Consider the following 26397-nt stretch of genomic DNA (forward strand, 5'->3'; position numbering starts at 1 on the left):
AATTTTAAGCACAAATACTCATGTGAGAGACAAGAAATTTGGCTTATAGGTGAGAAATTGAGAAGAAAATAATTCTTGCCCCCTACATTGCCATGAAGCCAATATCACAAGCAGCTTAGTGCTGACCTGCCTTGGGAGATAAAACACTAGTTCATATCTCAAAGAGCAAGATTTTCGAAAGCCCTTTGCAGATAAACATTTAAGATGCGAATCCTTTGAGCATTGTTCATTTCATTTCTGAAAATGCCACTGTTCTAGTGTAAGTTCATATCAGCTAACTGCATGTCTTTTTCTGGAGCTCGCTGTTTGTTTTTATGCAGGAGACATGAAAAATGAGGGTTCTGTATTGAGATGTAACTTGGTCACAGTAGAATGATCTCCATCTAGTTCTATCACAGAGCCAGCAGAGCCTTAAGAAACTAGAGACAGGGCTTTGAAATGACAATTGCAAGTAAAATGAAATAGTCATTCTCTTTACCCAAAGCTTAAGAGTGAGGACTTTTTTCCTGGCAGCTTTATCTTTTCTTTATATCAACCACCAGCTAAACACACATATGTACTACACACACACACACACACACACACACACACACACACACACACGTGCTCTCTGTCACTCTCTCAATTCTGAGGCATATGTGTCTGTGTGTGTGTTTGGTACATTTGACAGTTGGGGAAGAATGTAGTTTTAAATAGAAGTCAGTGTTGGCCAGGTTTACCTTAAATTTTGTACTAGGATTTCGTATTGTCTTTTCTAAAACTGAAAATGAAAAAGAAATGCTAGCACACCTTTTATCTGAACGGCGATGGAAATCAAACTCCAGTAAAATGATTTATTTACATTTAAAATGTGCTCAGTGTTTTTTTATCCTGAATATATTCTGACCAAGTAAATTCCCATCAGATGTTTTCCATTCTAACTCCCCATGTGAGGATCATCACAAAGTGAACTTTAAAAAAATCTTTTGTGTAAAGGAATTATGATTATAAAAATGTAGAAAAAAAAAGTGTGTGAGCATGTTTCCTAACGTACTTGGATAGGAAATACTTCAACATATTTAACTTGAATATTTTTCTGGAAAAAATCTTACATTGCCTTTGTTTTTAATTTTAGTTGATTTCCTTATTTTTTAATGCATTTTCATTAATTTTATAATAAAAGTAGCTGTATGATTACTTCCAGAAAAAAAAATATTATCCAGGAAACATCACAACTAGTCAACATATTTGGTTGAGATACTCCAACCTTTAACTAGCCTAGAGCTAATGTTTTTAATTAGAGAAATACTTGAATTAGGGGGAAATAATTATAGGTAAATAAGTTATACTCCAAACTTACCATTTTCCAAAGAATTATTCTATGTCAAGGTACTGTTTATTCCCCTATCCCGGTAGATGATACTGTTGATTGTTTCATTTTGACGCACTGCTTTGAAATCAATATGGAGGAGCTTGGCTGATACATTTTGATAAGCATTTGTCCGTGTGCATAATTCTTTGATATTAGTGATAAGAAATAGTAGAATGAATACACAGCAGTTCCAAAGTACAGTAACTTCTCGTTTAGCAGGAAATGTTTTCTTAATTTTTCTCTATTCTTCACTTAGCACTGTCATTTATAAAATTCTCAATTTATATTTGTTAAGTTAAATTAACTTAGGAAATGTTTTTTTTGTGGATGGTAGGGGATGGGAGTCAGCATTATGAATGATACAAGTTGAAGATAAAGAACCAAACTTAACTAAATTTTATAATGCATGTGGTACTTAATGATAGGGTAGCTGACAGATAGAGGAAGTTTTTCAGCCCACTGATTTGACTTAGAATAATGATTTAGGATTATACTAAATCAAATCATTTGGAGTTTTTGGGCCTGAGGTTATTTTTGTGTAGCATTTACAGAAGACACATACTCAAGGGAAATAGAAGGGTGAACACATACACACACACATATTTAATAATATTTATTAAATAAGTATTATATACTTATAATACTTATATACTTATAATCACACTCATTGAATATTCTATGTACATTGTCTGGTTTGAGCCAAAACAACTCTATGAGGTAGAGAATGTTATCAGCATTTTACCATTGAGGAAACTGAGGCTCAGTGAGATTAAGCAACCTGCCTGATTTCACACAATTGGTAAAATTCTGGATTTTAATTGAGGTCTACTCCTTTATAGAGTTCTGTGCTCTTTCTCATTGACTTTCTGCTTAAGAAAACAAGCATTTCAGAAGAATGCTAGCACGCTAACAATCTATTGGAAAATGTTGACAGTTAAAGGATACACATGAGCTTCATCTATTCATTAGAAAATCATCATCAGTTGGTTGATGGTAGAACCTGAGCTTTAAACATCAAGGACCAGCTTGTCTGTAGTAGCAGGGTGAAGGCACAGAGGTATGACCAGAGTATGGTGGTGAATTTTGACACAGGCTTTTAGAGTTGCTAATTGTAATATTTGAATTAGGAGCTCGTGCCCTGCAGATAGGAAGCATCCTAAAATTACTGTACTCTGTGTATTATTGTGGTGAGCAAATGGCAAAGACACGTTTCCTCGGGATACAATTTTTTCCCCGTATACAAACAATATCCTCCTTTATTTGAATGAGAACAGATGGATGAAGCCTCAATATAAATACTTATTGCCCATAGTAATGGATGATTTTATGAGACATTCAAATTGGGCTTAAACAAGGGTATGAGTTAGTAGATCTGCTTAGCTTGATATTTTTATTCTGACAACAAGAATTTCTATAAGAAAGGGTGAAGCTGAAAGGGCAACTGAGGCCCCTTTGAGTGAATTAGTATTCCTGTTGCATTACCCATGTGGATAATATTCTTTACCTCTGACGTGACCCTTACAAATTTAATTAAGTTTGATGGCTGGCCAGCATGTAGATTATTCCTGCTGTAGACAAAACGTGGATGTTTTCTGGCTAAGGATAAAATATTTGTGGAAGTTCCTGTTAATTTATGTCACTCGCCCAACTTTTCTAACTTTAGATGTTAGAGTTGAAGAACAAATGAGATTTGCTGCCTTGCTGTTATTATGTGCCTCATGTCATGGTAAATCAGAAAAGTGTGATGGTACTGTATGGTCAGGGTTACTGGAGAGGTTTTATAAAGTGTGTTTATAAAGCTCTTTGATTTTACACAAACTTGATGTATGAAAATTAGATGGAGGTCTTATTTTTTAGTGGAATTTATTTTTCTGTCACTTTGTGTGTGTGTGTGTGTGTACAAAATTAGGATTTGTAATCTAAAGTAAACCTAAAAAAAGAACCAGTTCCATGTAATGAGGTACCTTTCTATTAAGACCTCAACCCTTGATGGTTTTCCATTGAAAACCTAGCTCTAGTAGAGTTTAATTTCTCATCTGAGCGAATCCTATTCTTCTCAGCATCTTGTGTAATATTTCACATAGATTACATTTCACTGAATTGGGTGATTTTGAGATACGACATCCTTCTGAACTAAGGATGAGTGACATCCTTCCTACTGTCACAGTAGCCTCTATGTGGAGCTTTTCTTCTAAGAGTATATCGAGAAGTAGAATGGTGGATTAGAAGCTGCATTGTACTGTGGGATTGTAGTGTCAAAGTTACGCTTATTGCTTTCTGGCGCTGTGGCTCTGGTAAAACAAGCCAGTGATTCAGTGTCCCTATTTCCTCATCCATGAAATAGGATTGACAGCACTTTTCCTGTGATGACTGACGAGTAGTATACTTGGAGAAGCATTGTAAACTTCCAATTTTATGTCATCATCACTGAGGCATTGAGGAAGCCTCCTAATCAATAATAGTATTGATTATTATCAATAATCAATTGATAAATTGGCAGAGAAGAGGAGTATTAGAAGACTTCCTTACCACAAAGGAAAAACTATACTGGTCCATGGAAGCGCAGGACAGCAGTGGTAAGAACACTGCACTAAAGTATCTGCTTTCTACTCAGACTTTTCTTGTTGTCTCTGGAACACTCATCATTGGAATGATCTTGCAGACACCTACATGCCTCATTCCTTCACTTCCCTTTGGAAGTCTGTTCAAATTGGACTTCATTGCAGAAGCTCTTTCTCATGACCTGGCATAAATGACCCACCATTCTCAACCACGGCGATTTTCATCCCTGCTTTATTTTGCTTTACTATCACGTGCCTTCTTGATTGCTTATTTTTTTTCCCATTAAAGCACAAGCTCCATGAGAGCAAGAACCTTGTGTCTTTTGTTTATTGTCTCATCCCCAGAAGCTGTAGTATATGGATGTAAATGAGGGAATATATTAGGCTAGGAGCAGAATACCTGGATTCCAGTCTTTGCTCACTATATGAACATGGAAAACCTGTCCATTATTTCTGCATTTCATTTTTCTCCCTGCAAGTGCTGATGCCAATTTTTATTTTTTTGCTCAGTTGTTGGGAAGTTTAATAAAAACAGGAGACTGTTATTTATGTGTACCTACTATTGGGCATGCACTGCTACAAGTAAAATATCAAAGCCCCATATCAACTTGATAAATGGATATTAGTATTCCCATTTCACAGATAAAGAAACCAGAGCTAAAACAGTTGGTGAATTGTAAAATCTAATATAATAAAAATGTGTGAAATAAGTATTCTGGACATAAAAGTCTTTTTAATAAGGGATGCTATGTTTATAATAAACTAGCAAAGAAATGAATGAATAGCTATTTTTATTAAAACCATCCTATACTTGTAACCAAACCAATGTGAGTTTGTACCTTGGTGACTCAGAAACTACAACAGTTTGGGTTGTGGCACAAAGAAAACTTGTATTCGTAGCAAATAAGGAGGTCACAGGGAATGATTTCCAAAGCTGTGACTCAGAGAGAGAATGAGAGAGAATGAGAATGGGTTCCTTTTGTTTAGGGTCAGGATGGATATTTATATAGGGAAGCCCTGTCGTGGTATGTAGAGGCAGACATAAGGTAGTACATGCCCCTTCAGGAAACCTTGTAATATAAATGAGACTGAGGCTCCTCCTTGGGTGGAGATTTTAGTGCCATAGTTGATCATTCCAGAGGTCACTCCATGGTCCCTCTGTGCAGGTGCCAGTCCGGGGATTAGCGCAACGGGGCTGGGTGGTCTGGGCGGTCAGGGTAAGTGGGAGTTCTCGTCAGGGCAGTCACCATCACCTAAATTTTTCATTCGTTAGGAATAAAGCCAGGAAAAAGATCTTGGGGTCAAATGCAAGACAAAGGTGAGTGAGTATAAGCAGGTGGGCAGTAAAGGACAGGTCTTGGGGTCTGGCTGGTGACATGGTTTGCTAGATGAAAATAGTATATGGTTAGGTTAGTTTCTCTATTTTTATGATAACTTTAAGCATGGATAAGGAATACGTAAAACAAAAATAATTCATTTGGATATATTAGCACTGGAACTATCTGCTGAAAGGTTTATGGTTTCCATTTTTTTTATAGACATCTGTTATAACTTGAGAGTGGTAATTCCCTGAACATTTCAGACTTCTCTAATAGAAATTTTTTTCAGACCCACTTAACTTTTTTTTGGCAAAGGAGAAACTAGAAGCAATTATCACTATTATTTTGATAGTGCTTTGAAATCTCCACTTTATACACTTTAGCATTCTTTTAAATGAATGCATAGGACATATACTATGTTCAGGGTACCAAGACCTTTGATAGACATATTGATGTACAGGCTTCTTGTAATAGCTTAAAGGCCTTCTAATGTCTGTAGCACAAGTTTTGGCGAATGGTCAAGCAGCTAGATGGAGAATGCTTTGTTTATAGCCAAGCCTTTTTGGCCAATTGAGGTACACATATAAGAGGTCTTGAAATTCTTTGAGCAGATGAGGTCAAAGAAGTCTAACAGAGAATTTTCAAATGTAAAGTGGGAGAGAAAACATGAGAAAAGATTTTCTACAGAAAACCATTTAAATGACAAGATGGCTGAATTAGTTTCACAAGAGCTTATTGGGTAGCAAGGGGAAAATAGTTGTCTTAGTGAACTAAGGAAAAATAAACTGTTTCTCATCCTCAGTGCTCTACACTTTGTATCTCCTTATTAAAATTTGGAAAAAGTAATCTTAACTGGGCTTACAGCCATTTAGAAAAACTGAATAATTAATTCCTGTTGTTGTTTGTTTTCCTATACCAGGCCAAAATATTTTATTTGATTCACCTAAATGGCTTCAGGCCAAGCAAGCAATATGCTAAATGAAAAGTTTGTCATGTGGAAAGATCTTCAAAAATTAAGCAATTTTCTCATCTTAATAATTAATTTTAAGAGACCCAGAGTAGATCTCCTTTTAGGTACATTGATAAAATTGAATTACCTTTCAATTTTGACTCTCCACTCTTAAAATATATGGAAAGGTTCATTAGAAAATGCACATATGATTTCCATTGATTAAATTGAGGGAGGTATTGAGACGCTTTTTAGTTTCTGTGTTACTGATCTTAGATCTGTCGCCTTGGACATGCTGTTTCAGATCCTCTGGGGCCAGTTTAAATGAAATTGGCCAAGTGAAAATGACAAGAAGAAATGCTTTTTATTCTCCTCTAGAGTTTAAAAAAAAAGGTGGTGGAGACATGAGATGAATGAGGAAAAGAAGTATCAGGCATCAGGCAAAGTGTTGGTACAAATACATTGTTTGCTTTTTCTGATGCAATAGATCAGTCATACAAGGAACTTTTGACTTGAGTTTACTATTTTACTTAATTACTTGACAATGACTGTGAAATAACATTTAGTAAAGATTTTTTTTTTAATCCTCTATTTTGTTAAGTGAAAAAGAAATTCAGGACTTGCCATATTGTCTTCTATTTCTTAAAACACTTGTTCTGATGTTTGTTAGAAATACGTTGCTCAGGTACTGAGTATTTCTTAAGAGGAGGCAAAAAATGTGGAATCAGGGCAAGATAAGGGTGTGAGTGTGTGTGCAGGGGAAAGTGATTTAAACTGTGGTTGTAGAAGATGGAAAAAGGGAACTATATCGAGGTGCACATGTATGTGTTTTCTGTGCAATGATAATACATTGAAAGCTGAAGTAGGTGAAACATAGATTCTGGAGAGAAGAACATGTTAATGACTCATCAGCGGACTCTAATCTATGGGCTAATCAATATGTTACCGTCATAATTTGAAAGGAAAACATGCTTCATCTGCAAGGATATTTTAGAAAAGAAAACCAAACAAAAATGAAATGAAAGTTCATACACCACCCCCCGCCCCCTGCCCATCATACATTGCTTTTTCCACGAGCAGCAGTATTCTAGCAGTTTTTATCTGAAACATTAGCCTGGCCCAGTAGGTGTCAGATTAGATATACATTACTCCATTATCTTGGTATACTACTCTGCATCAAAGGATCTATGGACTTGGAAACCGAAAAGGAAAGAGAATAAATAAAGGATATCTCTTTTCAGTTTTAGAGTAGCGCTTTTAACATTAAGAAAAATCAATAACTGGACTGACTGCATTCAGTGGGGAGCATTATTGTTTCCCATAATGTATCTAATGCATATCATTACCAGAGTAATCACATTATTATCTGCCTCTGCCTTGCTGCTTGCTTGGCTAGATATGAAGCCGGAGCTATTTGTAAAGTAAGGTTTTTTTTTTTTTTCTCTTCTGCAAAATTGCTGCAAATTGTATTTTCCCCATTTTCTTTATTAGTTGTTTGAACTAGCCAGAACCTCTGAATTCAGATTAAGTGTCTTGGTTTGTTGTGGTGGTTATTATTTTTTCTCCTTGAGGATTCCTTTTTGTCTCGGCTCAAATTAATCTCACCTTGAGGAAATGGGACAAATCATTTATGGTTCATTGTACTGTCTGGTGTGCAAGATGGGGCAGCATAAACTGAATGGGGGGGGTGGGTCATGTTTCTGAGATACTTTCTAAAGTCAGCAGTTGCAGAGTGATGCTGAAAAGTGTTTCCAATAGTGTTACATTCCAACACACCAGTGCAGGGGCCTCAGTCTAAAACAATGAAGAGTGTCCAGAGACGAGAACAGTCAGCTCTCTTTCTGTCTCTGATTATAAGTGGGGTAGAGGATATGCCTCTATTAATATGAGGCATACATTTGACTGAAGTTTAACCCCTTTCAGTATCATGAGCTTCATGATCTTGAACTAGGTACTGTGTGCACCCTAGCTCTCACTTGGATAATGGGAGCCACACCCAAGTCTATGGTACACATTTTTTGGTAGAGCTGTGCAATAATGCATGGAACATAGCTGGCCAAGAGCTCTTCCCAGTGATTATGTAATAAGAATGGCTATTCCGAAGGGCTATACAACAAAAGAGGGTCAGTGGAGCAGAAAACTGCCCAGAAGATGGCTGAAATGAATATATATGGGGTGTTGCCCCCAGGAATTCTTTATACCGCAGCACTGAAGTTGCTAATGATGTCTGATTAGAGGGATAAACAGTGGGAAAGAAAAATAAATGCAGTATTTTAAAAATATGAAACTCTGAACAGGAAACAATTAGGGCTTCTGAAGTGCTGAGCAATTCAGTCAAACTGAGACCACTTTGCATTAGATAGGAAATAGGGGTGTGTAGCTGGGCTAATTCATGGGCCCTGCTGAAAGGCTTCCCAGAGAATGAGAAGATGGCATTTTTGGTAAAATAATTGTTCTCAGGAAACTCCTTGTCCCCTGGACCTAAGATTCCTCCATCTGTCATTTCACTTGCATACTAAAAACATGATTACTTAAGGGGAGATTTCAAAATTTTCTAATCAGAAATCACACATCCCCTCCCTCCTTCCCTTCTTTCCTTTTTTTTTTTTTTTTTGTAGGCCTATTCAAGAGTGTGGGTAATAATTGATATAAGATTCCTATTTGACAGAAATTGGAACTTTCGCAAGCAAACTGCTTTCTGATCACTTGAAAATACTTACTCGATTACAACCCTTTGCGCATTCAGTTTGTGGAAGCAGATTAAGGCAGAAAGCTGCCACTGTTTCCATATTCAGTTCTCTCTCTACATTACGGAAAGGAAACCAACGTACTTGGGAATTAAAAACCTCTTTGATTCCAGAACTCAAGTGTATTGCTCAATTTGGAACTGGCAAGGGATGCAGAGGGACAAAGGAAATGGATATAGAAAAAGACAGTTCTAATTTTCCTTCTAACTCAGATGGAGGCATTTAAAACAATCATGCTTTTGGGATCCCTAGAACAAATCATTGGAACTTGCCGTATGATGACCAGACATTATTGGGATATGTAGGGAATGCTTCTGCTACGATCCTTAACTTTTAATTTATGTTCTGATATGTTTGTGTAGTGTAAATATATGGATTCATGTTACATATTAAATCTATATTCAAAGATAAAATATATTAATATAATTATATAACATAAAGTTGATTTAAATATGTATTAAAGGTATTTAAAATATATAAATACAGTGGTGCCTGGGTTGCTCAGTCAGTTGAACGTTGGACTTTGGCTCGGGTCATGATCTCATAGTTCGTGAGATTGAACCTTGCTCCAGGCTTCTCACTTGCAGTGTAGACACTGCTTGGGATTCTTGGTCTCTCCCTCTCTGCCTCTCTCTCAAAATAAACAAATTAAAACAATAAAATACATAAATACATGCTAGTTACATAAATATAAAACTAAAAGGGCACTTTGCAATTTCTTGAGGAAACAAGTTTAAGAAATATATGAGAATGAAAGTATAGGATTACTTTGTGTGTGTGTGTGTACATGCGCGTGCATGCATGTGTATTTTTACTTGTTTGGTCTCTTTGTTGTTTCCTCAGGAACATGTTTCAAGTGATGTTGGCTGATAGTAAATGTTATTTCAACCCAGAACAAAAATAAAACAAGTAACTCTAATCAAATAAACTCTTAATAGCCTCTGGTCAGTGAGAAAATTCAGTTGTCCAGTCAAGTTTAAAAATCAATAGTGGCCATTCCAAATTTGAGTATAGTTATAAACCAGCAAACTTAAACACATTCTCAAAGATCAGAAATGCTTTCAGTCTAACGCAAACATGTCAGAATCTGGAGGGTGGGTGGGGACAGGAATCAAAACCTCAAAGAGAATTAGGATGTTTCATAGTAGCTACATAAAACCTACTGAGAAAAAAAAAGTAATAACAAAGTTACCAAATATCAGTGACTGAGTTACAAGTGAAGATAATATTTCAGTAATTTGGTCTCAAACATTCTTCCACTTATGAATGATATATTTATTTTGTATTTGCTTGATGTATCTAATGCCTATCATTCAGTGGAAGCATCCTCAGAATTAGGAACTCAGTTGTTTTCTGATCTTGCCATCTAAGATTCTCAGAACCAGAGACCTCAAGAGGCAGTGTTAATGTTCAGTTAGAACTCGAATGTTGAACTTAGGCACGTGTATATTTGAACCCTAACCCAGTCACTGTGCTCTGAAGTACTTTCTTCTTCCAGAACCTCAGTTTCCTTGTTTTGGCAGTTGGGCTTTTCATAGTGCCTATATGATAATTAAAACATTGTAGCTAATGTATATAATACCTAGAACACAGTAACTGTTGAATATTCCTATTATAGTATGATATATAATAGCTAATAAAGCTGTTAGGACTCTTATCTTTTGGTTTGGACTGGTTAACGCATTTGTTATACCGTTAGTGAGGTCACAGCCTTACAGAGAATCATATATAGAGTCTACCTATATCTATAAAAAAATGTGTCTGTAAGTTACTCTGTTGGTTTTTATAAAACAGGAAAATAGAACGTCAGTCCTTTTATTAAGTAGCTTATAATCAAGCAGGAGGTACAATGGCTAGTCACAAGATACTATCGTAAAAGATAAAATCATGGTAGGCAAAATCAAATAGGCAAAAAATCCCATTTTAAGAAAAATATCTGCTTATACTTACTGCTAACTCCACATCCAAAGCACTCTTGCAGAGATAAACAAATAGGTCTTTTAAAATATAAGGGAATCACGAAATGATTTATTAAACCTATTAACAGCATTTACATGAAATCTCTTTTGTTAAAAATAAATAGGAAAGGAGAAGAAAAACTACTGTAAAAAGTTAAGACTCTATGACTATATTGTGCTTAAGGCAAGTGGACCTCATTGAGAAGAAATCTATGGCTGATTAAAATATGAGCTATCCCATTAATCACACAATACATTAGATAATAAATTGTGGTTGTTAACTTGATATGCACCATTGAACTTGGAGAAAATATCACATAGGCAGACAAGTGCACCAGTGTATGACAGCGTAATAGCTTGTGGATATATTCTTTTTGTAAATATGTCTGCAGCATATCCGGTGTCTTACTGAATTATGCTGTAAAATAAGGTTATTCTTTAAGTCACAGAGATTAATGCTGCAGATTTTTCAACACTGGGGAAAAAAAAAGCATACATTTGAATAGAAGAAAGAGTGAGATAGAAATTAACATTTTTCACTCAGTGTGTCGTTCTAATATTTCATTGAATTTTCTAAGGGAGCTCTTAGGATGTTAGATTAAAAAAAAAATGTTTTGGAAAAAGGAAAACCAATGACATATTCCACTGACAGGTAATTATGTGAACTGATTTCAAAGATCAGTTTGAACCATGATCAAGGATATTTAATTATCTGTGCTGTATGGATCTAGTGAGCCCACTCTGAAAATTTGCTGATAGCACAAATAGGAAAGAATTAAAAAAATGCTACTTTATATAGGCCAGGCAGTACTTTTTACAGAAAATGACGATAGGTTTCTTTTAATTTTGTTTTGGTAAATATGTAAATTTAACATTTAAAGGGTTGTTAAATGTAATTTTCACCTGGTCTTGTGTTTCCAACTTGTTTGACAAAATAAAACATTCAGCAACTTAGACCACGTTTCATTGTGAATATTTTCTTTGCGCAAGCCGTCCCACATGCAGCCACTAGCCACGGGAAGCTACCGAGTGCTTGAAGTGTGGCTAGTGTGAATTGATATGGGCTGTCAGTATAAAATACACACCAATTTCAATGACTTAATTTTAAAAAAGGTAAAATATCTCATTTGGATATTTGAGGTTTAATAAAATGCATCAGTTACACGTTTATTATATATATATGTATATATACATATGTATTTACTTTTTTTAAAGACTAGAAAATTAGGGGCGCCTGGGTGGCGCAGTCGGTTAAGCGTCCGACTTCAGCCAGGTCACGATCTCGCAGTCCGTGAGTTCGAGCCCCGCGTCAGGCTCTGGGCTGATGGCTCAGAGCCTGGAGCCTGTTTCCGATTCTGTGTCTCCCTCTCTCTCTGCCCCTCCCCCGTTCATGTTCTGTCTCTCTCTGTCCCCAAAAAAATAAATAAACGTTGAAAAAAAAATAAAAAAAAAATAATAAAGACTAGAAAATTAAAATTGCATATGTGATTTGCATTTATGCCTTACATTAATATCTATTGGATAGTGCTGTTCAATGGGATCTAGGAAGTAAACTAATGATACAGGAAATAAAATTCTGAACAACAACAACAATAACAAAAAAACTTGACCTCTTCAGAAATACATTAAAATAGCTCACATTCTGACCATAAAACATGTTTAAGTTGTGTGTAAAATATTGTATATAAACCATATAATTCAAAGTATATCATGCATTAGAAAAAGGCACAAGAAAAATAGACTACAATTACATAGGTGTAATTATAATTAGACTACAATTACATAGGTATGGAAAGAGAACACTGCAAAATCTAAAACACAAAATATCCATTTAGTTACATTTCTAAAAAAGGTTTTTTTAATCTTTATTTTTGAGAAAGAGAGAGATGGAGCGTGAATAGGGGAGGGGCAGAGAGAGAGAGAGAGAGGGAGACAGAGAACCTGAAGCAGGCTCCAGCCTCTGAGCTGTTAACACAAAGCCCAACGCAGGGCTCAAATGCACAGACCATGAGATCATGACCTGAGCCCAAGTCAGATGCTTAACCAACTGAGCCACCCACCCCAGGTTACTTTTCTTATCTGAAAGGTAGATCCTGCCTGTGATCTCTGCAGCCATATTAATGTAGTTATTGAGATTACAAAGGACCTTCTTCCCCCAAGATAGTCTGAAAGTTTATGGAAAATTTATTTTCTCACAGAAGAATTTTAAATGGAATCAATACAAATCAAAAGATAGAAGAATCTTGGCCCAAGTTCCTCCACCCCTTGAAAACATAAGACAAAAGAAAACAGTTTTGGCCACCAAAGGCCATATAAACCATCTATTCCTTTTATTTTTTCAAGTCTGTATTTGCCGATATTGGGATCAGACAAGGCAGGGAAAGCCCCCGGTGCAGTCATGAGCAAGAGCAATACAGTAGGTGACTCTAGGATTTATTGTTCTGCGGTACTACTTTAGTCTGCCTTTGGATTGATAACTTAATACATCAGTCGTTAGCACCTGAAAGAGCTCACAGATATTGCAAAGTAAGCCATTTATGCTTTTACTTTCCTTTTCTGAGATGAGTCCTTCGTTTATATTTTTAAAATATTGTGCCTCTTTCAGGAATTATCTCTATGTAAATTCAGAGTACAGTGATTGTTCCCTGAGACGGGGCCATTATCTACCAGGAGTCACCATCAGATGGGGATGTACCCTGAAATGTTTGTGTGTGCATGTGTGTGTGTTGGGGTGATTGTCATCTGAAAATGGTTCCTGTGTAAAGTCTGTAAGAGCCACAACTAGACTTTGATGTGTGGGCCAGATTGGAGGGTTAATCCCCAAGAATGTGGAAAAAAAACACAACACACCAACTTTTAAAGAGTCTGAAGCAGAAAAAGCTTGCAGATTCTAGGTCTGTACTGTCCAATGTGGTAGTCACTGGCAACCTGTAGCTATGGAGTGCCTCATATATAGCTAGTATGACTGAGAAACTGAACTTTTAATTTTTTTTTAACTTTAAACTAAATTTAAAAACTGACACAGGAATAGGTGAGTGGAAAACTTTCAGGCATGTTTGAAAAAATTCTGGATTTACTTTTTCAACTATACATTTTAGGATGCATACATACAGATCAAGCATTTATCATTAAAAATGTCGAAGTGAGCTATGCAGAAAGAATACAATACAAGCCAGATTTTGAAGACTTAGTACCAAAATAAATAAATAAAATATCTCACTAATAATTTCACATAGATCACATATTGGGATGGTATTTGGATTGAAATGAAAGTATTAAATTTGATTTCACCCATTTTTAAAGTTTTTTATTAATGTAGCTACTAGAAAATTTAGAATCCTATCTGTGGTTCACATGGTATTTCTATTAGTGTTGTCTAAAAAAGAGGAAAAAACATGGGAATAACCATGAGATACGAAGATTGTAAATGGGATATGACAACAAGTCATCAGTGAGGCACTGATGACATGGCAGGTAGTTAAGAGTCAGTAGCAAATAGAAGAGAAGCAGACCCTTCGCTGACCTTACTGTGTTGGTAGATGACTAGTGTGTAATGTCTGGACTGGTTTAAGGGCTTCAGTTTGAAAACATGACGTGTAAGCCATTTGTGCCTTACAATCAATGACAAATATGTTGCTGCTTTAATAGTAATACTTTTAATCATTACTAGTTTTGATTTTAGAAAGTGTTAGTCCATTTCCATCTTGTTTTAGCCTTCCACATGGTATTGAGGGTGTTACATAGAGACATTGAAAGGATTTTCCCACAATAAACCTTTCAAACAAAAGACACCAGAATTCTAGACTAGGAAAAAAGAATGTTAAATTTCACTTCCAAGGGTAGACATCTTATGAAGCAGTACCACAGATCACTTTGTTATGCAAAATCTATTCCATAAACTAAGTACTGGATTAAATTAATCTATTGGACACTTTGGAACAAATTGTATTATGTTGTATTTGCCGTGGAAGTCCTACCGCCCTCACGTTGAAGTCAAATAGCCTTTCTCCCCACATAAGTCAGTTGCAAGTTCACTATAGAAAATCAGAAACACTAAAAAGTGAAATGGAGAAAATAATAATCACTTGTAACCTACACCACCCAGAGATAATGACTATAAATTTCCCTTGCGTTTTTTTTCAAGGGTGTACAGTTGGGTTTAGGCAGGGTTTGGTATGTCTTAATAAGCACTGCATCACAAAGTCTGTATTTAATACTGTTTACCCTTTTCTTTGAACTCTCTTTGGACTGTTTCATAGCCCAGACTGAGGTTATGCATTAGAGAAACAACAACTTAATAAATGATGTCTTGTTGGCTTGAAAGTATTATTCATATAGATTTCCAAAGTGACCAAAATACAACCAGAAAGTGTTTTATTCACTAGAAAATCTCATTGAACATTTTCTGACACTATTAGTAAGATAAAGAGAGTGTGGATGAAGGAGAAAACATGAATTCTGAATCCTGAAGAGCCTGTGCTTATTAGTACTTTCAGCAGAAATCATGAAGGGCCACCTCATCAGGCAGATAGATGAAGCTTCATTTAGGTAAAGAAGTGTTCTGAGAGTAATACATCACAGAAAGCCCTGTAGCAGTCCAAAGTGGATGCTAGACAAACATGCCTACCTGTCATTGCTGCCTTTTGATTGGAAAGAGTTTGTATTTGTTTCCTCTTTAAGACAAAAATGTACATGCAAGTATGAAATCACTTGGCAATTTTAGCAGTGTAAGATCTGAAAATGCAAACCCAAGGACTTGAAGTTAGGCAAGCTCCTTGAGATGTAGCAGAGTGCCAAATGCCCTTCGGCTTCTTGAGCTATTTACTTCCAGCCTCTGGCTTTATTCTAGCTACTGTCCTTTTACTCAGTCTTGCTATTCCACCTAGTTTTAGGTGAGTTGAAAAAAAAAAACAAACAAACTGCATCTTGAAGTCAGGAAAAGCAAAGGCTCAGTGTAATGTTCCAGAACCTCCCGTGCTTATTTCTTGTAAGACCATCAGGTACCTAAATGCCAACATCTCCACTGTCCCTTATTCACCTTCCACTTTATACCCATAATCAGGGTAACTCAGAGGGGAATATGTTGCAGTCTCTTGATCGCTGAGATGATTTCTGGATTTAGATCAGTGTCAAAAGTCCTGAGAGCTCTTAGTTTAGTATTTCTTCAAGTTTCTGGTCCAGTTGGTGGTAAGGCAGGCTGGTGGGCAAGCTCCCCTGATGCACAAGTGAAGGTGCTGAGAACTTCCCATTGTCCGTGAACTAGGTTTCTCACTAGGAAACTGTGTGCTTGATTTGAGAACATGGTATTGATTCTAATTCTGATCTAAAACTCCATGGAATGTGTTAGCTCCAAACAGTGTTAAGGTAGCCCTTATTTCATGGCAGTGGTGAACATCAAGCTGCAAAGGATTTCAAAGATGAAGACTGAAGCGATAGGAAACCATCTGGCAGACAGAGTATATGTGGTAATAGGAAGAATATCTGGGGTATACTCAATTCCAAATAATAACATTCATCAATGCTTCATTTACATATTCATATTTTTATTCAAGAAATAATCATTGTTTCTGTGTCAGGTATGACAATGCACGAAGAGCAGATATGATTTCTGACCTCTTGGAATCAGATTTAATTCATAGTTATGTAATTCTCTTAATTCTTACATAGAAAATAATAGTTTGCTATGGATTACATAATTCATATTTATGTAATCCCTTAATTCCTACAAGGAAAAAATGGGGGGGGGCAGTGATTGGGTGTAGTTGGAAATGCTAACATAAGGTGGGAGTCAGGAAAGTCTTCCTTGAGTAAGTGATGTTTAAAATGATGGAAAGTTTAATGATACATTGCTAGATGTTGGAAATATGATGATAAGCATAGTCCCTGTCCTTGAAGAGTTCATGTCTAGGAAAGAGACATGCAAACCAGTAAGAATCCTCTATGAGAAGTGTTCTATAGAAGTATATGAATTACAGTGGATCCCGAAGGTTGTGGGTAATTATGTCTGACCATCTCAGGAAAGGCTTTATGAGATTAAAGCGCTTTAAGTGTGGGTTTTTGAAGCACTATCATTTTGAAGCCTAAGGAATATTACCAAGCAATCAAGACAGGAAATCATATAGCAAGTAATGGCTAGGAGTAAGAAAAAGTCTAGTATGTTTGGCAAACCCTAAGTAGAAGGGAAGGCCTAGAAAGGCAATTGGCCAAAGGTGAGATTGTGTATGGAGTGGGATGGTAAAATTTAAGGCATGTGAAATACTGTATAAAAGAGTTTATACTTCTCTTTTAGGAGTGGAGGAGCCATTAGAGTATTTTAATTAGGAGTTTGAAATCGACTGGTGTTTGTAGACTAATCATTCTGAGTGCAAAAGGAAGGATGGATTTGCCTTATGGAAAGGCTGGATTTGGGGAGACTGATTCGAAGGTCATTGCAATAGGCCCTAAGAGAGGAGGGAAGAACTTTAGCTATGGCAGTGGCCAGGAAGATTTAAAAGCTATTTAGGAGTAAAAATCAATGCTAATTGAGGGCTGACTGGCTAGGATAGATGGAGAGAGAGAATTCCAGCATATGTGGAGATTTCTACCTTCTGGGTAATTTATGGAATCCACAGAACCATTGTCAGGTAGTAGAAAGGCTTAAGATTTGAGGTTTGAATCCTGGCTCTACCACTTAAGCTAGCTGAGCCTCATTTTTCTACACAAAAATGGCTTAAAATAATTTTGTGGGGGTTAGAGGCACTTGAGTGGCTCAGTGAGTTGAGTGACCAACTCTTGATTTCAGCTCAGGTCATGATCTCATGGTTGTGAGATTGAGCACCTCGTTGGGCTCATGGATCCTGCTTGTCTATGGGCAAGACTATGGTCTACATTCAGCCTCTATTTTCTTCTTGGGGACCAATTACTCAGGATTAGGGTAAATTGTACAGAATCAGAAATGGTTTAAGATAGTAAGTTCAGTTTTAAGCATGCTAAGTTTAAAGTTCATATTGTAGTCTAGATGGATGGATATATCTTGTATGCATTCAGAAACAGAGCTCGAGGACTTGGGAATGGGGTGCAAATAAAAGCCCAAGAATTTGGAGATGTAATTATTAGGTGATAATTGAAATCACTTGACTGTATGAGAGTCCACCCGGTATAAGAAAGAAAAGATTCAAAGTGAAATCTCTGGTGCTCGGTATGTAAATAAGTAGACAGAGAAGGAAGAGCCTCCCAAAAGCAACTAAAACATGGTTTAAGAAATAACAAAACCTTGAAAATGGGAACAAACATAACAAAACCTGCCTAGTATGAGAGGTGAACTTTAAGAAGGAAATCTGTAGCACTCTGACAGGTCTTAGGACTGACAAGTAACTTGAGGAAAAGGGAGAACTCTTTGAATATAACAATTAAGAGATCACTGACAACCTTAGAGCAATCTCCTTATGGTGGTGGGGAGCTGAATGCATATGGCGGTTAATTGAGGAAGGAGCAGAAATGAATAAATAGTCAGGAGATGCAGAATACTCTTTTTTTTTTTTTTTTAAAGAAACTTGGCGTGGCGAGTTGGGGTGGTAGGTAGAAATGGATAAAGATAAAAGAGGCCTTGGGTGCCTGGATGACTCAGTTGGATAAGCATCCAACTTGGGCTCAGGTTATGATCTCACACTTCGTGAATTCCAGCCCCACGTGGAGCTCTCTGCTGTCAGCGCGGATCCCGCTTTGGATCCTCTGTCCCTCTCTCTCTGCCCCTCCCCGACTCATTTTCTCTCTCTAAAATAAAATAAACATTAAAAAAAAGAAAGGAGGCTTAATTAATAGACACTGAGAGCAAAGATCTAGCATTGAGGAAGCAGAGGGAGATAAGTGATGGAAGGTAAATAATAAAGGAATGTTCTAGAAGAGGCTGCAGCTCAGGAAATATGTTACAAAAGAATGCATTTGCCTGAGATGGAAAAGGCATAACTTCCCTTTGAGTCAGAAGGTGGAGTAAAGTTGGAAAGACAATCAATAATTGGAAAGTAGGAAACTTCCAGAATTAACACAGTTGTTTTATCCTGTTATTTAGCTTTTATTTTTTTGTGTTCTAATAGCTTAGATTTTGAGTACCTTAATTAGATTGGCTAGTACCTTTTAGTGTTCTCTCTACATAAAATGAATTATTAAATTTTAATTTAGTAAAAGCTAAGTGAAACCACACCTCTGTCCTTTCTTTTCCCTGAAAAAAGAACGTTAGAAAATACTGATTCTTAAAAAAGTAGCCCCAAGAATGACAAGGTCACAAAAATTACATTATCTGTGCAAGTGTCTCAGAATATCAGAGAAATATGTTCCCCTAATGATTTGTATATCCTACAGAAATATTAAAGATAAACTTTATGCAGGACATTGGAGTATGTGTTAGCTCTTAAAATAAATTGTTCCAGTAATAAAATGATTTGTATTGTTTCACTACCACTATAAATGAGTTTTTGTTTGAGCATTTGCTTGTTGGAAAATAGTTTTACATAGCCTTTTTTAAATGTTAACTGTTAGCTCAAGCTTAATTAGGATTGTAAGTAATTAATTTTGTATCATGTTTACATTTGAAAACAAGTACCATATGACCTTTGTTAGTAGCTGAACACATAGTTTAATTAGATTATCTTCATTTTATTGTGTTATAGAGAAATAAAACACAAAATAACCAGTCCCTCCTCATACTTGTGATTTTAGAAATGATGAAGAGCAGGATCTGGATTTATATTATAAATAATAAGCAAGTATAGTAAATTCTGCAGATAGAAGGATCATACATTTGAAATACATAGTCCAGAGCAGATGGGAATTCAGCCCAAGGTCAGAATCTCAAATAAAGACTTTCAAAGCAATAAGATGATACAGTTATATTTTAATTTTACCATCATGTGGGGATTTATAGTATTCTATCATTGGTCTTCATCACTACTTTTCTAATTTCTACCTGAATGATCTCAGTCATATTTTCTGGTTCACTACTGACTTTGTTCCAGCGCTTTGAAATACATTTCATTAGCTTTGATCTTCTTGCTATATTCATATATGTAAATCCAAACACAGAACGGATATCTATTTTTGATAGTGTAACAGAATTAATACTTAGTATTTTCAAAACTGCACCTGGGCCTTTTCCATCAAATTTACTTGTCCCTGTATTTCCTATTTTAAATTTTTTTTTTTTTCAACGTTTATTTATTTTTGGGACAGAGAGAGACAGAGCATGAACGGGGGAGGGGCAGAGAGAGAGGGAGACACAGAATCGGAAACAGGCTCCAGGCTCTGAGCCATCAGCCCAGCGCCTGACGCGGGGCTCGAACTCAGGGACCGCGAGATCGTGACCTGGCTGAAGTCGGACGCTTAACCGACTGCGCCACCCAGGCGCCCCTGTATTTCCTACTTTAGAAAAGGATATAACCAAGGACCTGACACTTAATTTGGGAAAGGATCATAGTTTCTCATTCCAGGTTAACACCAAAGTCACTATGTTGTATTTCGTTCTAGGCTTTTCCTTAACCATGACTTTTTTCCCCCAACAGTTGTGCTTACACCATTTAAATTTCTTTAAAGAACATTATAAATTTGTGGTTATTTTTTTCTTCCTATGTCAGTATTGGTGTTTGTACTTGTATTAAAAGTATCCACTTCATCCAAGTCTTAAGATTATTGTGAGAATTCAGTTAGATAACAAACATAAAGCACTTACTAGGATGCCATCTATATAAGAAGTATTCGGTAGAAACAACTCGAAGGAACACAATATGTAATTAAGTCATGGAACATAGATTTAGAGGAAAACGGGGTAATCCTCGACTACTTAGAACTAATATTTTGGGTGTGTGTGATGCCATGATGAAGTAATGTTATGTATTATCAAAGAAATTGTTCACATTGAGCTGAAGGATAAATATGGAAATAATAACAAAATGAAAGAAATAAGAAGCATCCTTAGAAATTGAAATATTCTAATGGCAGTCATTGAGAGTTACCAATCATTCTTTATTATCAATGCAGTGTATCATCTTTATGTACATTGCAACATATCAGCATTACATTCTGTACAACTCTGGGTATATCATTTGCCCTCTCATTGCTTCCATTGCCTCAGGATACCATAAGGATCTTGACTAGAGAAACTTTAAGTTCGATTTCAGTTTTAAAAACTATGACTTTATGACCACAAAAGAGCTTAATTCTGATTTTTCTGAGTCAACACTTAACAGAATTGTGAAAGACCTCCTGTCTGTGTTTATGTATTTTCTGATTCCAGAATCATCCTTCTCTTTCTAATCTGTCATCCCTATTAATTCTTCAAGTTTCTTCTCCAAATATTTCTTTAATGATCTTCGTATTGCCTTCATTTTCCTCCAATGAGACACACAGATATGGAATCTAGAGTAGAGAAACATAATCCTGATTTCAATATTAGCAGGCCAACTCTTTAAGATAATTATATGTGTGTGTGTGTGTGTGTTTCCGTATAGTGCTCTAGAAGTTTGCCTCATACTTTATTGTACCTCCTCCATTTCCTATGTTCCAGTTTTTATCCCATAGACTTCTATCCATTTTATCCCTGTTGGTATTCTATCCCAAATTTGAAATGACTTTTTCTCCTTAATGCTTTTGTAAGGAGGGGGAGGATTGGGCAGTCTCTTTGCCAAAGGAATGCTTGACTTCGAGGGAGAAAAACTCACAGTAACCAAGCACTTCCCAATATCACAACTTCTGTTAGCAGTATCAGAAATAGTCCAATCTCTCGATTCTCAGCCATCCTTGAATCCTCTTCTGGAGGGAGAAAGGGAAAAAAAGAAAGTGGGTTGGGGAGAAGAAAAATACTAACTTGAGAACTTGATCCATAATAGATGACTCTTACTAACCTCAAATAATTTGCTTTGTCCACTACTTCTATTGCTGTTTTCTATCTTCATTTAGTCCAACCTTTTCATTTCTCAGCCCTTCAATTGATCTGGTGCCCAGTAATTTATTCATACTGGTACAAATTTTGCCCAATATTTTAGCTCTGATTTGTAACATTAGCATGATGTGCCTAGAAGGTGCTCACCAAATATTTGTAAAATAAATCAATAAACAACTGAGTACCTTGATACCTGGTCCCTCAAAATGCCACACCACTATCTTTGTTACCTCCACAATACTCTCCTCTGAAGCATTGGGTGGTGATGCGAAGACAGGTCCAACAATCCAAGATAGGACCTTCAGTCACAACTGATAAAGAGAAGAAATTTAACGGAAGGGGGGGGCCATGGCATGGAGTTTTCTTATTTCATGCATCAAGTCTGATGGATTAAACCTCAGGCATTTCCAGGACTCTTAAGTTTACATTGCTGTGAATTCTTTCTTTCCCTAGTAATCAAGTTTCTTGATGAGTCAAAAGCTTCTGTAACTTAAGTCAGATCTCTGGAGAAGAAGTGGGAAAAATGATGCCTCAGCTTATGTTGGTCCTATGGGTTATAAACCATACTTTTGAAAGCCTCTGAGCACCTCCTATATCTGTGTGTTTGAGATTTGAGATACATTTTGTTGTCAGATACTGTTGACATTCCCACCCCCATAATCAAATCTTTAGGAAGTGAGTTCTGAGTGTGACAGATGGGAAAGATATGGCCATATAGAACAAATGAGATGGGGAAATAGGGGTTGAATCCTCAAGGTGTCCCATGTACTGTACTCACCACAATCTTCAGAACAAGCTAAAAGAGAATTAGAAAGTTCTAGTGAGCTTATGATCAACGTAGAGTTTGCCATATTTATACCCAATAGTCTTTATTTGGTTACAAAATGAGGTTCCAGCCACCCCACCATCCATTCTAAATAACTCTAATATGAAACCACCTTCCTCCTCTCACCCTCATTTCCTATTCCTTTCACATAAGTTCACTGTTGTTAGATAGACATCTTTTATTACCAACTTCAGAGAAGTTCTTTAATATCTCTTTCAGTTTCAATTCCAGGTTTTGGCGGACATCGAGAAGCTTGCCTTGAAGGATAAAGGCACCTAAGAGGAGGTGGAAGGCACATTAGAAACTAGGGGTGGTTCTTCCCTTCAGAATTTAATCCTAATTGTTTTTGCCTTGTTTCTCCCAGTGAACTTTGCCTATACTTGCTTGGGCAGTACAATCTTTTAACATTGAAACAATCCCTCACCTTTCCATGTTTCATTGCCCAGTTTATAAAGTTCATTCTTCAGCCATATTCTCAACTTAACAGCCTTATGAACAGCTAGAGAGGGGGTTAAAGATACATACAGAGGAATAATTACATCCATGGAAAAACTTATGTGGACCCACGTGCACTCTTCCCTGCCTCCCTTATCCTTTTAACCCACAAAACTCTCAGTGACTCAAGCTTCCCTCACCCAACACCCGAAGCATCTTGTCCCCGTGGGAGACCTTGAAGCTTAAATGGATCATCTCCTTAATCTGCCGTTCAAGCAGATGAGTTCGGCCAGGGACTTCTGAGGGTACCAGCTTTGCTATCAAGGACCTAATATCCTCGTTGAATTTGGGGTCACATTCCAAGCAGGCTTTGACCCCGTGGAAGGCTGCCAAGGACAGGGGCAAGAGTAGGAGCAACCACAGGTCTCCCATTTCCTTCCCCCAACAGCTGGTTGTCCTGGCAACTAGTTCACCTAGTTCCCTTTTCTTCAAAAATCCAGGAATAAGAGCCTTGTCCTGGATAGTCTGACTCCACCTTCCCCTCCATTTCCATCCCACTTCTAGGCAATCTCTTTTGCTTAAGGATCTTCAGATGTTTTCTGACATTTATCCTTCATGCCAGAGAGGGAGAACTGCCAGTTGGGAAGCAGATACCTGAGTTCTGAGAATAGAACACAGAGAGAGAAATCTTGAGCTCACACAAGCAGAGTTCCGTGCAGAGATGTATCTCAGAAAAGGTTTTTCTTCAGGTTTCTCCTATTCTTGTGTCCTCAGTAAATTCCCACATCCCTCCTGATCATGGGAGTGGTGTGTCAAGAAAGAGATCTCATAGGACCTTAGAGCTGCTTAACCAAAATTCTACTTCTATAGAGGAGGTAATAAAGCCCTGGATATTGAATTGCTTGGGGTCCCAGTCCCTAATGGTAGAAGTATTGTTGAAAATTAGCAATAGATGTCCAGATGTAATTGATGTCATTGATAGTAATTTTATATAATTGGTAATTTCTCAAAAATTGGTAGGATGATTTTCAGCTGTGACATATAATTTTTTATATCATTCTTTTAATAAAGAGTCTGGAGCCAGGAGCCAGGAGACATCAGTTGAGGAATATATGGTGATGGGTGAGAATCCAGTAACACCCAGGGTCCTTTAGTGGACACATCTTAAAAGTACTAATGCTGAAATGTGAGGCATATAAGAAAATAACCACAGTCATCATGAGCTGCCCTCTCAGGCCACCATTGAAGGAACCCAAGTAAACATTTCAGTTTAGGGCTTTTGAATAAGAATGTTCTTCGTTTTTTGAAGAAATGAAGATTGCTTTGCAGATTTTTCAGGATACCAATTACCTCTTCTCTGTTACATTGCTTGTATGGCTGTGACCTCCTGGGAACCAGGAAACCCTGAAATCTTAAAAGATTAGTGGTAGAATTTAGAGCTAAGGTATGGTAAAGTCATGGAGTGAAAAGCTGTGAGGGAAATCCAAACATCTACCACTAGTTATATGCCTACCATGCGCTGCTAGGTATGTACTAAACACTTCTGATAGATGATTTGCAAGTCCTGATGGCACAGCAATACTTTGAAAGATTATCCCAATTTTACAGATAAGACTCAGGTTAGGAAATGTGAAACAATCCTTTCGGCAAAATAATTTGGTAGCTATGGGATCAGGATTTTAACTCATGCCTGTCTGACTCTAATTTCTATATACTTTAATCACTGCCTCTCAACATTTTTTGGGACAATGCAGAAAATGATTTATTGGAGCTTGATAAATCAGAAGATTGCAAGAGGGGCAATTCAAATCCTTTGCTCCAAATCCACACCTCTTTGTTCTGATTTTATTTTCCCTTGGCTAGATGATCTCATCTTTAGATGATCTTCCAAAGGATTTCCACATGTTGAGATCTGAAGGCATTTGAGGTTATGGGATTAAATGAACTCTGAAAACCAAATTGGAGACTAAAAGGGGCTAAGACCTTTGGCATGAAGGTAGCCAGATTTGAGGAAAAAACATTCTTGAAGAGAAACACACATTATAGATATTTTCCAGTTAACAACGCATACTTCTACTTTCAGATTGGACACTTAAAGAGAACGCTTTGCCATTTTAGTGAATAAGTCTACTGTTCAGTGTCACATTACCTTGATCCAGACCATGTGCCCAATTGACCAGTTTTATCCTCATTCTTTCAGCTTAATTGGCAATCCAGGATTTTTAGGATGAGAGAAAAAAATATTCAACTTCTGTATAGTCTTGGGAAGACTGAAAAAAAAAGCAAGCCACTTTCTAAAAAGACAGGACTTGTAATTGAAAGGGACATATAAAAAATAATGGAGGGACTAGCACTACCATGGAGCAAACAGCAAACAGATAATAACAGAGTGAACTGATAATAGAGGCAGAGGTGGACACAGATCTATAAGAAGACAGAACACTAAATCTGGAGGAATTTTTATAGAGGGGCTGGATCTAGGAGACTAGAAACAACAATTAATGAATATATGGTGGTGAGTGAGAACCCAGAGATACTCAAGATGCTTTACGAGAAGCGTCCTGAAGGTACTGATGATGGAGTGTATGACACAGAAGAAAATAACTACAATTATCCTGGGCTAGTTCTTCAAATTCCATAAATGTAAAATATTTGAACTTTGGAAAGGAAGAGCTGTCTGGACATTGACTGATGATATAATGATCACATTACTTAATTAAAACAATGATACTTGTGTCTAGGAGGCAAAAGGCTAATACCTAAATCCTTCATTGATTATGCTAATATTTGGTTTGGATTGGCACAGAGGGGATATGATTTGTAGTCAGTGTGAATGTGTAGAATAGCTAACCAAACCCTTTATTTGCTTTAAATAAGAGATACATAGTAGCACATGCATTCGTAATATTTTACCAAATAGACATTTATTCATTTGCAAATCTTAGATAAGATTCATGGGTTATTCACAGGTGAGATATATTACATATTGTATATGTTCTTTTCCTCCAAAACCATTAGTCCTGATAGTCCCTTTTAAAGGCTAGAGTCAGTTGTTTTGTAGCATGTAGCCTTTGTTACAAATCATAGGATACACTGAGGTTTAAAATCTAAAATAAATAAATGAATAAAATCTAAAAAGTTTCATAAAGAAGAGCAAGAAGCTTCTTAAAAGAATTTCCTTCAATCCATAGTAAATCTTGTTTCCAGATCCATACAAAAAAATAAAAATAGGGAATCTCTGTGGCTCAAGCTTCTTAGAGCTTCTTTTCTTGTGGATTATTTGTCCCAGCTGAGCCCTCCTGCGTTGCTGCCTGTCTCTGTCACTTCACAGGATTCCCTAGA

The 26397-nt window shown here is 36.7% G+C and overlaps 1 protein-coding gene across 2 annotated transcripts; it reads right to left on the reverse strand.

Annotated features, from left to right (window-relative positions):
* Positions 1-21165: 21165 nt before the first annotated feature.
* IZUMO3 (IZUMO family member 3) lies at positions 21166-23487 on the reverse strand. Of its 2 annotated transcripts, XM_030292691.1 has the most exons (7): positions 23256-23487; positions 23045-23119; positions 22806-22895; positions 22573-22590; positions 22025-22105; positions 21574-21664; positions 21166-21271 (listed from the first exon to the last, which is right to left on the reverse strand). In XM_030292691.1, the coding sequence occupies exons 1-7, from the start codon at positions 23485-23487 to the stop codon at positions 21166-21168; spliced, it is 693 nt and encodes a 230-aa protein (XP_030148551.1). The 2 variants fall into 2 exon arrangements, with proteins under 2 accessions (XP_030148551.1, XP_030148552.1); XM_030292692.1 differs by lacking the exon at positions 22573-22590.
* Between the last annotated feature and the right edge of the window lie 2910 nt (positions 23488-26397).

This window comes from Lynx canadensis, chromosome D4, assembly GCF_007474595.2.
Source record: "Lynx canadensis isolate LIC74 chromosome D4, mLynCan4.pri.v2, whole genome shotgun sequence".
NCBI lineage: Eukaryota > Metazoa > Chordata > Mammalia > Carnivora > Felidae > Lynx > Lynx canadensis.